Source organism: Spea bombifrons, chromosome 2, assembly GCF_027358695.1.
Source record: "Spea bombifrons isolate aSpeBom1 chromosome 2, aSpeBom1.2.pri, whole genome shotgun sequence".
In the NCBI taxonomy this organism is placed as follows: Eukaryota; Metazoa; Chordata; class Amphibia; order Anura; family Pelobatidae; genus Spea; species Spea bombifrons.
The window spans coordinates 107771529-107784938 of record NC_071088.1 but is presented as its reverse complement, the minus strand read 5'-3'; the positions used below and the strand labels follow the sequence as shown (position 1 = coordinate 107784938).

General features: G+C 38.8%; 1 protein-coding gene across 7 annotated transcripts in view; it reads right to left on the bottom strand.

Annotated features, from left to right (window-relative positions):
- Nucleotides 1–277: 277 nt before the first annotated feature.
- The window catches only part of DGKH (diacylglycerol kinase eta), a 104484-nt gene continuing 91351 nt past the window's right edge, over nucleotides 278–13410 (bottom strand). For 3 of the 7 annotated variants that reach the window (XM_053455455.1, XM_053455453.1, XM_053455454.1), the window contains 9 exons: nucleotides 12672–12785; nucleotides 12214–12348; nucleotides 10601–10767; nucleotides 9696–9801; nucleotides 9436–9528; nucleotides 8820–8939; nucleotides 7845–7953; nucleotides 4429–4559; nucleotides 278–840 (listed from right to left, as the gene is read on the bottom strand). In XM_053455455.1, the coding sequence (XP_053311430.1) occupies nucleotides 751–840; nucleotides 4429–4559; nucleotides 7845–7953; nucleotides 8820–8939; nucleotides 9436–9528; nucleotides 9696–9801; nucleotides 10601–10767; nucleotides 12214–12348; nucleotides 12672–12785 (1065 nt within the window). In that variant the 3' untranslated portion in view covers nucleotides 278–750. Of the gene's footprint in view, nucleotides 841–4428; nucleotides 4560–7811; nucleotides 7954–8819; nucleotides 8940–9435; nucleotides 9529–9695; nucleotides 9802–10600; nucleotides 10768–12213; nucleotides 12349–12671; nucleotides 12786–13410 lie in introns of all 7 variants that reach the window. The other 4 variants (XM_053455457.1, XM_053455458.1, XM_053455459.1 and 1 more) reach the window with 2 other exon arrangements.

Here is a 13410-nt window from a genome sequence, read left to right as displayed (position 1 = left end):
TACAACATAAAACAAGAAAGTGCCTCTGACCCTTTCTAGAACGAGGGTGATGATAACACCGCCTCTGACACTCGAACGGTTACAAACCCCCAACACAACAACATTTCAGTAGTAATAAATTAAACTTTTTTTAAAATCAATATAAAAATTGTTCAAGTGTCTTTTTTTCGTTTTTTTTTTTTTATGGTTCAGATATATATATATATCATGCAACTGAAATACAACCCAGGCAGACATCCCATGCATTATAAATTGCATTAATTTCTATACAAAACAGTTTTATCCAATCACGCTCCTTGGTTCAGTGAACAAGCAGACCCTGAGGCAAAGTAAACCAAGGCCAACCTGAAACGAGCCATGATTTCACCTGTATTTGGGCCTCACGTGTCTGAGGAAGAACGGGCCTTGCTCGACATAGCAAAATCACTTGTTTCCAACAGTTTTTTTACGTTAGACTGCAGAGAGAGACCTCTCATTACCAGGCCATCGTAACCTCTGCGGTATCTTTTTGGAACATTACATGTACACGCCAAAAAGTTTCAGAGTGTGCAGATCCAAACTTCTCTAAATGGCCTTTTGTGCATAACTACCTTTTTGGCACAAAACTGAAAATTCTTAAACCCAGCTTGCATCTTCCAGCTGTATACCAGCACTTTCTTTTTCATACAGTAAACTAGGACAGCACAGTGCCCCCAAGTAACTTTAAACATCTGACAAAGCTGGCACTTTGCAAAGGTTTCACCAGGGCCTTCACACCTCAGATAAGGAACCATTCTTGCCGAGTTCCTTAATTCCCTGCAGAATTCGCTTCATATGACCCACTTTCATTATCCCCAGATCCTGCAAAAGACACAAAAAAATAGCTTGTTAGTGTACAATGAACAAAGACGACAGACATTTTTGGAGCACACAGAGGTCAATGCCCAGATGGTGATCATCAGATGCCATAACCACTACCGTAGTAAAACATGGTATCATCTCTTCCATCACATAGCTTGAAACAGCCGACCCACTCACAAAAATCGCTATACTCTATTTTAACACTAAACTTCATTTACAAAGATACTGGATTACGTACACAAAAACAGTAAGGCAACAAATTTCAGGTTCCTTGACATTTTCTACCCAACAGGTGTATATTCAATCGAGAGCTGAAAGGCAAGACATCTAGAAAATGGAGCTGCCATGTTTGTTCACAGAACTTGAGATTACCTTCTGGTCTATTATATTAGGATGAATCTAGTGGTTTTCATAGCTAAATGTTCGCAAGTTATATTCTAATCTCTCATTTTGTATTATTTAATTGTGAGTCAATTTGTACGCCAGGCCTTACGCTAGCATTTTGGAGATCCGCCTTTCACATTGGAAACTTATGGTTAAACACAAATATAAACAAGACAAAATAATTGAAGTAATATCTACTATATTTCTAGAAATGCAGCAAAAGGCAGCAAATTGGCTTGCATGTGTATATGGAGTTAATTCATCTGAAATGTGCTTGGACCACCAGCATTGCTTAGATGTCGGTACAATATATACAACAACGCAACAAACCAGCATGTATTGGGCTGAAGCTCCTAGATATCACAATGAAACAAAATGATCACACAGCATGCATGGATACAGCACAATGGCATGGATTATGAAGCATAAAAAAGATTTTTTCGGTACTTTTATATGCCACTTCTTGGTACGTTTCTTGTATTAAAGACAGCATTATTTTGCTCAGTACAACTTCACACACATACAGAAAAAACCTCATATTATTAACATGAATAGAGAAGCACTAAATAAATTTGATGTCACCATGTATTCGCGATCAAACGTGCAGCAAAGATGTATGAATTACTCATGCAATTTAAACAAAAATAATAATAATAATGAGTGCTGGTCAATATAATGAATAGAGGGGTATCCAAACACAGAAGGGTTCTGTGGGTTTTGGGTCCCCACTGCTGATCCATTCAGAGGCATTTTTATTGGGGTGGCAATGGGGGCTAGAGCCGGAGCTGTCTTTGTTATACTGGTACGGAGCGGGGAGTTCCGGGACTCCTCCGGCTGCCGCTTTATTAGTGACTGAGGAGTTCACACCATGGGAATGCAGACTGTAACCGGAGGCACAGGCTTCACTACCATGCTTGTCCAGTAGGTGCTCCAGGCTTGGGATGGTGGGTGAGGAGAGGGGAGACAGCTTCAGGGCAGGAAACCGATCACATAAAGCTAGTTCTGACAGCTTTACCTACACATTTCAGCTTTTCAGAGGTTAACGAATCCTGATTTTTAAGGTAAAAATAACTATGGGAAAAAGCACAAGCGTTTAGACCTTTGGAAAAGTCTCAGCACCAGTAATGGTATATTGTCATAAACAATATATACACTGTGGGCTCTGTGTAGTCAGAGATTTTTATAATACACAAACTGGGCTACCATATGGCTGGGTCATTGTGTTGCATTAGTCCTTACACTGCAAGTTTATTGCCAATGTTTATGTGAATCTCTCTATTATGCCGTGTAATTACTGCAGCCCTTTATTCATTTCATGTTTTTAATTGATAAGATCATTATGGGTCAAGGAAAATAAACCTCTTCAATCTGTTCCGTTTGGTCCAATTCTGCAACATGTACACTATATGACCAAAATTACACAGACACCCCTCCTAATTATTGAATGTATGTGATTGATTTTATACACCCAAAACACCTAAACAGCCATCGCCAGACAAACAGTGGCAGCAGAATGAATCGTACTGAAGATCTCAGGTCATTGCAAATGTGTCACTGTCATAGGAAGCCACAATAGTCCACAAGCGCTATTATTGTGGTGTGGAAGTGTCTAGGAAAAAAAAGCTCAGCCATGAATCAGTAGACCATGCACATTTACAGAGCTGGGCTACTGAGTGCCCAAGTGTCTTAAATAATATTTTAAAATATCAATAGTATATATTAATAATATTGTAAAATGTTTAAAACTGTAAAATCTGTCCTCTATACCTCAGGAGCGTCACAAAATGGTTTTCCATGACTGAGCAGCTGCACACAAGCCGTAGATCACCGGCACTGGTTTCTGGCACAGTGGAAAAGTGTTCTCTGGAGTGACGAATCATGTTTTACTATCAAGAAATCAGGTGGCCATATCTGGGTTTGGTGATTGTTAAAGTTGCAACGTTTGGTGGGGGAGGGATAATGATCTAGGGCTGTTTATCAGGGTTTGTGCCCCTTAGTTCCAGTGAATTGTAATGTTAATGCTACAGCATACAGACAACTGTATGCTTCCAGCTTTGTGGCCCAGTTTGAAGAAGGCTCTCTCTTGTTCCAGCATGACTGTGCCACAATACACAAAGTAAGCTCCACAAAGACATGGTTGGATATGTTTGGTGTGGAAGAACTTGACTGCCCTGCACACAGCCTGACCTAAACCCCAATGAACGCCTTTGGAATTAATTTGAATGCCAATTGTGAGCCAGGCCTTCTCATCCAACATCAGTGCCTGACCTCACTTCGGGGACTCAATACTAATGTCCTGGGTTTTGGAATGTGATGTCCAACAAGCTCATATAGGTGTGATGGTCAGGTGTCCACATACCTTTTTGGTCATATAGTGCCTCCTCAAATAAAGTTATGTAAGGAAATGGCACCAGGGGCTGGAATACAGTTACCCATGTTTGCAACACTACTGAGACATATGGGGGGGGTTGTATAAAAAGTAATTTTAGTGCAAAGTTTGAAAAGTCTAATCATCATAGCAGCAGCAACATTTCTTAGTTACTATGGAGGTACAACCACAGATTCAAAATTACTTTTTATGCATACCATCCAATATACAGTATATCACTGAATGGGGACACTCAGATTCTAATGATTTATTTTGTGCGCTTCCAACTTTTTTTTTTTTTTTTTATTACTATTAGAAAAGGGGGGGGAAGTGAGACATTAGAGGGAGTGGTGCCGCCATTTTACTGGGTGCAGTGTTTATTACTCATACTTTAGACATAAATTATATCCTTTTCCTTTTAATGTTATTCACCAAGTTAGAAATAAAAATGACACATAAAAGCAATAACACTAAACTTGTCACCTTCCACACTGATCCCATTTTACGGTCTAAAATTTAAAATGTATTTTGTTCTCTTTCTCAAATAAGAGTTGCAAGACACATGTATTGTATCAGATTGTTCAGAGGCTATTAAATCACCCGTTAAAAAAAAAACACACAAAAGTTTGTGTCCCTAGCAGATGTTTTGCTGAGGTTGTAGGCTGCAAGTGCAGTATTACACACACACACAGGGAGTGCACGCCACAACAAGTGCAGATTAGTTTACAGAGAGACTGTAAAGAGAAGCCAAGCTACAAGCACAAGACAAGAAAGGGACAGGAAAGAGGATTAATTCCCACCGAAGAAGAGAGGAAAAAAGTAGCACAAGGAAATACCTTAAGATCCCGCCTTTCCAGGAGTAATAGCTCTGAGCCTCGGATGTCATGACGGACGAAGGGTTCTTTGTACTCTCCCAAACTGAGCAGATCCAGCCAAGCTGCAACTTCATCTGTGCCCCATTTTTGAACTACCAAAGTTAAGAGTAAAACCCCCTTAATTTGTACATGCACAAATGCATTACAAGCATAGGTTAGGCCAAACAGAGTGGAGGAAAAAAAAAAACAGAATTGCAGTGCTAGCGAAGGGAAAGAGAAGAGGTGTCAACAAAATCCAACGGTTTGATTGTTCATTTTGCATGCAGGTTAAGATCGGCAATAATTAAAACCAAATATCTGTACGAGGACAGGGTTTGATGCTTTGCAGCCGCGTTTTCAGCTTTCCTCACCCCACCACCCAAAGTCTCTTTTGCCTGAATATTAAGCTATCCATGAAATGAATTTGATTTACACATTAGGATCAGTGATGCAAGGTATAATTTAACCTAAAGCGTTACCATAAAATGGGTCATGTACTATTTGATTTCAAGTGAATTCACAGTGCAGACACGCATAAATCATTGCATTTTTTTTTAGATGACATAATGAATGTAAATAATCGCAGCAGATAACACTAACTCTTTTGAGCGATTGGCCCAGTTTGTGGAAGCGCCATTAGGTGCTGTAGTTTTTAGAGCTTTTGCCATTTGCACATTAGACTCTAGAATGTCCTAGTAAGTACGTAGTGACCCCCATAAAAGATATGGAGGAAGTTTTAGAGAGAATGATTACATAAACTAGATATTGAAGATGGGAACATTTATAAGAGGAATGTAAGATAGTGGAGAGTGTACAGATACCGGGAACAATATCAATGCTTTGTGTGAGGAACACGAGCTAATGAGTGACAATACCAATAAAGAAATAAAGGAGGACATCTCAACCCCTTTGGTCTGCTCCTTCACACAGGCGCCTGCACCCATTACAGGATCATTAGCAGAGAGCATGGTCAGTCTCTTATTCCGGATTGAAAGGACATTGTAATGTCACCAGGGACCATAGCTATAGACCCGGCTGCACTAAATGTTACATTGAAATAGGTTCTCCTACAAAAAACTGTTATTCCAACCATAAATAAAAATAATGTTTAAACTGTAGCTCATATTGTCCCAATACTTCACAGAAATATCGTGAGCTTACAGTTTTAACTCCTTGACATCACTAAACATTACAGAGAGACAATTTTGACTTATTTCTTTCTGAACCAGCCCTCCAAAACACCTTGTTTAACCTATGCAACTTTGAAGACATCTCACTGACTAAATTATGCATCATATATGATAAACCAAGCTTTCCATGCAAGAGACGCTCAGGGGGGAATCGATCTTCACAATGCATAATGAAGTCAGGAAATTACAACCATAACTTCTCTTGCCAATTTCTGCTTATGGGGAATAACCTTTTTGGGGTATATTGCACAGCTATAGGACCCTAACAGAAATATAAGCTATTAGTACAGAGCCTGGGGAGCAGAAAGCAGCCCCAGAAAGTATAGTTTGAACTGTGGTAGGCTGAAGTAAACCATTATTCACTCCACAAGTAGGGGAGAAAAAGTGCAATATGGATACAGAAAATATAGAAAAGGCTGGCACAGACCCTTTATCAGTCTTTTCAGTGCTATAGTGCTGCTAATTTTGCTAAATGTGAGGCAAACACAGCCTCCAAGAACACAACTGGGCAGCAGAGATTTTCAACTGCAGGCCAACGGCAGCACAATCTGTGGACAGCCTGAATAGAGGCATCAATTACATTTCTTTAACATATTTGTGCTTTTAGGATACACAGAATTCCCAGCTTGTTTTTGGGAGAAGTTTGTAATTTTTCACCAGACTACCAATGGGCCACGAAACAGAGCCAAGTCATTTACTAAATATGCAATAATATTTCATGAGGGCTAAACTGGAAATAAATCCTCAATTGTGGATATCTTAGCAGTGCGATATGTTCTAGTTGCTAAGATTCATGTGATTAGAATAAAGACCATTGTTAAAGAACACATAATAGTTCTGATTTAGCATCACAATATATCATTTGTGAACACAAAGAAAATACAAATCCCAACCCTAATCTATACTGTAATTTGTATTTTCCTTGGGCTCATGTTATAAACAGTATTTGTTTTAATATCACTAATTGGAATAATTTAACATGTACAGGCACAATTATATACTGCATTCCTGACGCAATACCTCCGGTAAAGCTTTTCAAGACCACACATCTCCTCTGCCAGACAAAAAAAAGAAAGGAACTCTCCGCACTATAACGGCCTTGGATCAGATGTTTCACATCTGTTTCATCAACGCACTTGCTTATTTATGTACAAGGAACGGTGTAATTTAAAAAGGTCCATAAAAAGAAAACCAAAAATATCCAATATTAAGCCCTGTCCTACAAACTGTATTCATCCAACCTATGTAGCGTTTTTAAAGGAAACACAATACAAGCAAAGCTTTTGTCTCTTCAGATTGTTAAAATAACAATTAATTATATTCTGCCTTTAAAGGGGAAGGATGACAACATAGCATAGCTAGTAATGACTTTGGGAAAAGCAGAATAAAATATTATAAACTGCTATTATCATTTCTATTGCCGATACTTGTCCTGTAAGCTCTTGAGTCTAAAAAGTTTCATCCTCCTCTAGTTCAGATGAAGCCACACAGTTAGACACAATCACAGTATCACGTAAGATGAACTCAGTTCAACAATGGAACCTTCTGAATCTAAATCAGGAGCAAACATCTTGCTGTTGACCTCCATGTATGTGTGTATGTGTATTTGTGTGCATGTTTTACACACACACACACACACCCTTACAGGATTAGAAGAAACCTATCCATTTCCAAGGCGTTCCAAGTATAGCCAAATACAGCCCTTACAGAGCATTCTTTTTTACCCAGGACAAGTATGAAATATTAGAAGTACTTAAATAAACAGTATACTGTAACTTTTACAAATGTTAAATAATTTTTTTTACAAGTAGGTATAATTCTTGGGGGGGGGAGTTAATCATAGGAGTTAATGTAGTGTATACACAACTTCATGTCCATGGCTAATTTCACCGGAGAAGACTTCTGTATTCAACTTCTCCAAAGTCCCAGTATTATTTAGGCTATAACCATTATGTTATCATATCACAAAACAGCTTAGTAAATTCTCATACAAACCTTTTATACTGTATCAGAGTAATGTCTCATAATGAACTAAAGCTGCTCAAGCTGAATTCATTGGACATTTTCAACCCCCTGTTGAAAAATTCTATAGAGATTACCAAATGAACATATGCATATATGTACCAACATTTCTAGAATATCAAGACAAAGCACGGATGGTGTTTTTGCAGCTACCTGCCCCAATAACATGAGAGTCGGCACACATACCAGGCTGAGGGCTGGTCTTATGCTTTTGGGCCTTCTCTTTTTTAAACTTTGGCACTATACGAAATACTGTACTTCTACTGTTTCTTTTGGCATATTCCAGGGGAGGATCCTGTAAAAATAAGAAAGAAAATGTGTCAAGAAAATACGACACACAAAAAAAGATACAAAAATGCAATCACATGCAAGTCTACTTTGTCTACCATCAGATCTCCCAGCACCAGAATTTGTAAGTAAACAGAGTTGATCTTTTGGACACTTTTTGTCCACATGAGTGAGTGGTTTCTCCACCTTTCAACAAGTGACCAAGCACCTTGGTCTCAGAATAGCTCCTCATCTTTTATGGCCAGTGGTTCTGCCAAACTTCACTGTAAGCCAGAGCAGCTGCTATATGCTCAGCACTGTGGAACCATACTTATCGGAAATAATAGAATAGTTGTAAGCCCATTGCAGGAAAACTAATGGCTTACTTGTCATCTAAGAAACAGATCCTTGAGGCCGACGTCCAAACATCTCCAGACAGGCTAATTGTTACAGGTTATGTTCGCTTCAGTCAACATGCATGAAAACAATCTTAAAACATTTGGACCTCATAGCTGGGAGATGACATTGGCCAGGACATGCAGTATATCTGGGTAACCGTTCTATTCTGCGAGTTAAAACATCAGACATACTGCAGGGGGGCAGCATTTTACATCTGACAGTAAGGTGCACGTAAACCCCCCCCAAAAAAACTTATGCAACTAGAGCAAAAAATGGTACCTTGGTACCACTTATGGCCCATAAACAATTGTCAAGAATCTTTTCTAACCCCTTGAAATACTTTTAAGAGTCACTGAAACAGCATACTCAATGTATATAATACCCCAGATGTGACCTTCAAAAATACACACAGATATTCAGGTATAGTTCTTGTTGGTTATATAATAATATTTAATATTAAACAACAGAAGCATGAATCTGTATAAAGACCCCTACCTCCTCCTCATCAGGCTGTAGCACATAGTATAACCAGGGAATCTCTGCCAATTTTGTTAACTCAATCTCCACATTATGTAGTGCATTTGACAAAAGCTCTTCATGGTGGGATTCCAGCTGCTGCAATAAACACAAATAATAGGAATAGTAGTATACAGTGTACTGAATTAACACGATAACCTTACAATTACTTAACATAAAACATGGTTATGCTAAATGTATGTCATGGTATATACAGTATATACTATGTGTGTGCGTCTATATATATTTACTTATATATCTTAATTTCCCTTTCTGCGTAATGTGCATATTTATCCCTAATCATTAACGTATCTCTGTTCAACTGAATTGCTGTTAATTTTTTTCAGGACAGGAAAGTGATGGGATAATGCCAACTCTGCCACTGATTTTTCTTACTGTTTTACTGAAAGGATGTCCACGTAGCTCTAGATCTTTGGCCAATTATTACAAACAAAAGTTTAAACCCAGCTACATTTCATTAAATCAGATAGATAACGGACAAACCTATGTAGGCAGACTCTGTAGCCTGCTTATCTGAAACTTTACATTAGATTTCATTGTAATTCAATGCGCAGTGGGTGGTCTACACTCTTACCAGAGGGACTCTTCCCACCAGGAGGGACTCTGTTTCATTGTGCAGTGCCTTCACATTGACTGCCACTTCAACGGCAGTGTTTCTAGTGAGATTCTAGAGAGAAACGGACATTCGTCAAAGACTTTGAATATAATTGAATGCAAAATCCCACATAAACGTCCAAGTTATCCAATAGAAATAGATACAGAAAGGATCCGCTTCAATTCTGGACAGCTAATTTCTTCACATTTTTACAATCATAAACGCTAAGAAAAACCTACCTCTGGAAACCGTGGATTAGCTTTATTTAGTGCGTGTGAGCAGGCATTCACTGCATGGGCTAGCTCTTGTTCCAACAAACTATGTATTTTTGCAGCTTCACATATCCTGAAAAGAAACATTTAATTATTTTTGGCTTCTCGGGTGACAGTCTGAACACTTCTTAAATAGTTAGCTCAAGAAAAAAAAAAAAAAAAAAAAAAAAGTACACCAAACTTAGATTTGGGGCAGGGAACCATTTTCCCAATGTATTCACACCTATTGGATCGTGTATCACCTATTCACATGAGTATCCCACCGTATGAGAGCCCAAGCAGATCTGAAATCCATTTACATTGTTGCACCGATCCCCATTCAGTGTCACAGACACAAGACATAGCGTGTATGTATGTTTATGTATATATATATATATATATATATATGTATATATATATATATATATATATATATATATATATATATATATATATATATATATATTATCTCTCACAATTAAGGCCATCATTATGCATCCTTTGAATGGCTGATCATTACAGAAAAAAATTAAACAGCAGTCACAACGTACATACTAAAACGCTAAGATTTGAAACACAATGCGGTGGGTGTTTGCAGTCGTTAAATCCCACAGTTGATAAGTAAACGGACGGAATGCTTAGAGAAAAAAAAATGATTAAAGTTTAAAAAAAAATAACATTATGTGCTGCAATACATCACTTCAAAACAGCCACTGTGTCACAGGTTTATTGACTACAATTTCTTGCCAAACGTGGCAAAACACACTTCTGATGACTAACTTTACACGTACAGCAGCTATAAAAGGAAGCCATACGCAAGCCAGAGAGCTGGAAGCTATTGTGTCATTTAGATTTTCCTCTGTAGGGTACGTGGTTTTAGTAGGATCACATACCGTGTGATGAGCTCCTCTGCTGCCTGTGAGCAGAGATGGACGAGGCTGACCTCTTCTTCCGAAGCCGAGTCTACAGCTTGGGGTAAATACGGGGGAGAGCGAAGGGCAAGTTTACAGGTATCGTACTTCTGTTTGTCCTCCCATGACTTGAGCGTGTTTTCAAATGCCTGTTGGCAAAACGACTCACGTTTAGGAGTGTATTATAGATCATTAAAATGTGGTGCCATCTGCACATCAGTTTGAAATCTCAAAGTTACACTTTTTACCTCTTTACACACAGAGAACGTGCAGGAGATTCAATGGGATCAGTGAATTTTAATTATCGAGCACACGAACAAGGCAATTGTTTGAGGCAAATGTATAAAAGCATGATGAAAAGGACTGCTAACAGCACACCAGGCTGAACAGGGGTGACTTACAAATGAAAGCTAAGTGAGCATGATTTTTGTTCTTGGATTGCCTGTTAGCTATTCTAAAAATATTAATACAAAATCCAGTAAACAGACCATTGTATCAGATATTGATTGCATACAATGCTGCGTGGATCAATCATACACAGGCGCCAAAGTATAGACATAACACAGGTTTTGTGTAAGCGCTGGACACACAGTCCCGTGACAGCGGTCATCACATTCACATCGCACACATTTTGTGACAGACGCCACAGTAACACAGTGTGACACAGTGACTGATGACATCACTGGATGATTAAAGTGCAGATGACAAGCTGAAGAAAAAAACCCAGTGAGAAATCCACTAAAAACTTATTTTTTTTAATTAAAAGTCAGCTCTCAAGATGAAGATGACAAATGGATGACATTTTTATTTTTCGTTGTTTCATTTATAAGATTTTACAGCAAACTATTACAAAGTGGCAACAGATTGCTCTTAGCCAGCATCTCTTGTATGCAGACTTGTCTGGTTCACACAGTTTCCAAAGTGACAAAATACTCGGATTCCTTGACTTTTACTTGGCATTATGAAGGACCAACAAAGGTGAACTTTCTCCGCATAAAGTGCTTAGCTGGCTATGTAGAGTACACCAGTAAACATTTAAAGTCATCTCACTAATTCAACTATGCCTGATGTAGGGCCAGTTCAGCCCTTTTCACAGGGGAAACCCTTTTCTGTTGGCTCTTCAAGATGCATAAGGAACTGGATACGATGTTTCAGCTCACGGGTACACTTACTGGGGGGGAGCAACATCGAACGGACACTATACCAATTATCTCCAAAGTAATGCCATCATACTGATAGGACGGGCTGTTGGGCAAATTGTGCAAACGTCCGCTAGTACTACCAACTCCACTGGCTTGGAAAGCCAATCACATCCGTTGTGGATGCCGCAAACCTGTATGCGTGTGATATACAGGTTCATTGTGCAACTAGGAGTATCCAACGGGTGGTCATATGCCTGTGATTTATTAGCCTCTGACTTTAATGTGTAATCTGCCAGCCTGTGGTAAGATGTACACATCCCAAGCATGTTCACAGCCAACACTCACTGAGGACACTCAATAACCCCATCATCAGGTGCACTATGGACACTGCATTGTTTGTTACAGGGCAGAATTTAGTTTTTTAAAGGAACACTAATACAGTGTTTAACTCACCCGGTCCCTGGTTAACATCTGAGCTCTATTTTTGTGTATGATTTTTATAACCCCTGGAGGCTGAATCCAAGCTTCTCCATCTACTTGTACCGGGACGCCTTCCTCTCCAAGTATAGTGATCTTCACCGACCGACACTGGAAAACCAAGCGTAACACATATCAGGCACGGGCCGGGTTAATGCAATACACAAAGATAATGCTTCCGAGGACACGGAAGAACACGAAGAAACATATTTATATTATGGTATTCTGGTGCAAGTTGGTGGATTCCTTTGGTTTCCAGGTCTACTATCTCATGTTCACCACTCTTCATTGGATCCAGACCTTAAGAATAATTATCCCCCTTTTATTGCTTGACTTTTTCTATTTTTAGGTTAATGCAGTAGTGTTGAAGTTATTAAAACATGGCTGAATACGTTTAGTTCTATAATCACACATGACCGCGAAGTATTATGTACCTGTGCTATTCGGTGATGCTGGAGCTTGAGGACTCTAGAAACCGCCATCTGCATGCTGCCGAAAACTGCAACCACCTCCAGAATTTTATCATCAAACGATGGAGCACCAAATATCTGGAGAGTAAAATGGACCAGGGTTCTCATGTACTGGATCAGTAACAACTTAACTCTTTAACATACCTTTCAACACAGCTTTTCTTGGTTAAATAGGGACAATTTGGTTGCACACCGTTAACTATTAACTGTATAGTTCAAAAGAAGACCACTCATAACACCTTGGACATGTTTAAGAAGAGATTTATCAGCTAACATTTCGTTTTTGTTTTGTTTGGTTTTTTTTTAGCTTTTTTCTCCCCACTAAAAGTTTAGCCATATGATTAGGGAAAAACCCATTAACCCTAAGTTTGTGTGTGAAATAAGTGAAATAGGCATATGAAGAACAGTCCCGACTGTTAAAGTGAAGGATCTCGCCCTAGAGGGTGCTGTTGCCAAGAACTTCCACTTCTATGTGGAAATACCGGTACATTAAAAGCCATTTAATTGGAGTTTTTAAAAAAAAAAACAGACACGTCTGAAGTAAACTTCTTTCAAGATTTCCTGAGCAGGGTACACATTGGTGAAAAATTACTTGTAACACTCCAGCAAACAAAATGAAAACTGTTGTGCGAGCCAGCTCTAGGATGCACTACTACACGAGAGATGAGTTCAAAACACTTGAATATTCCCGTAATGTAAATAA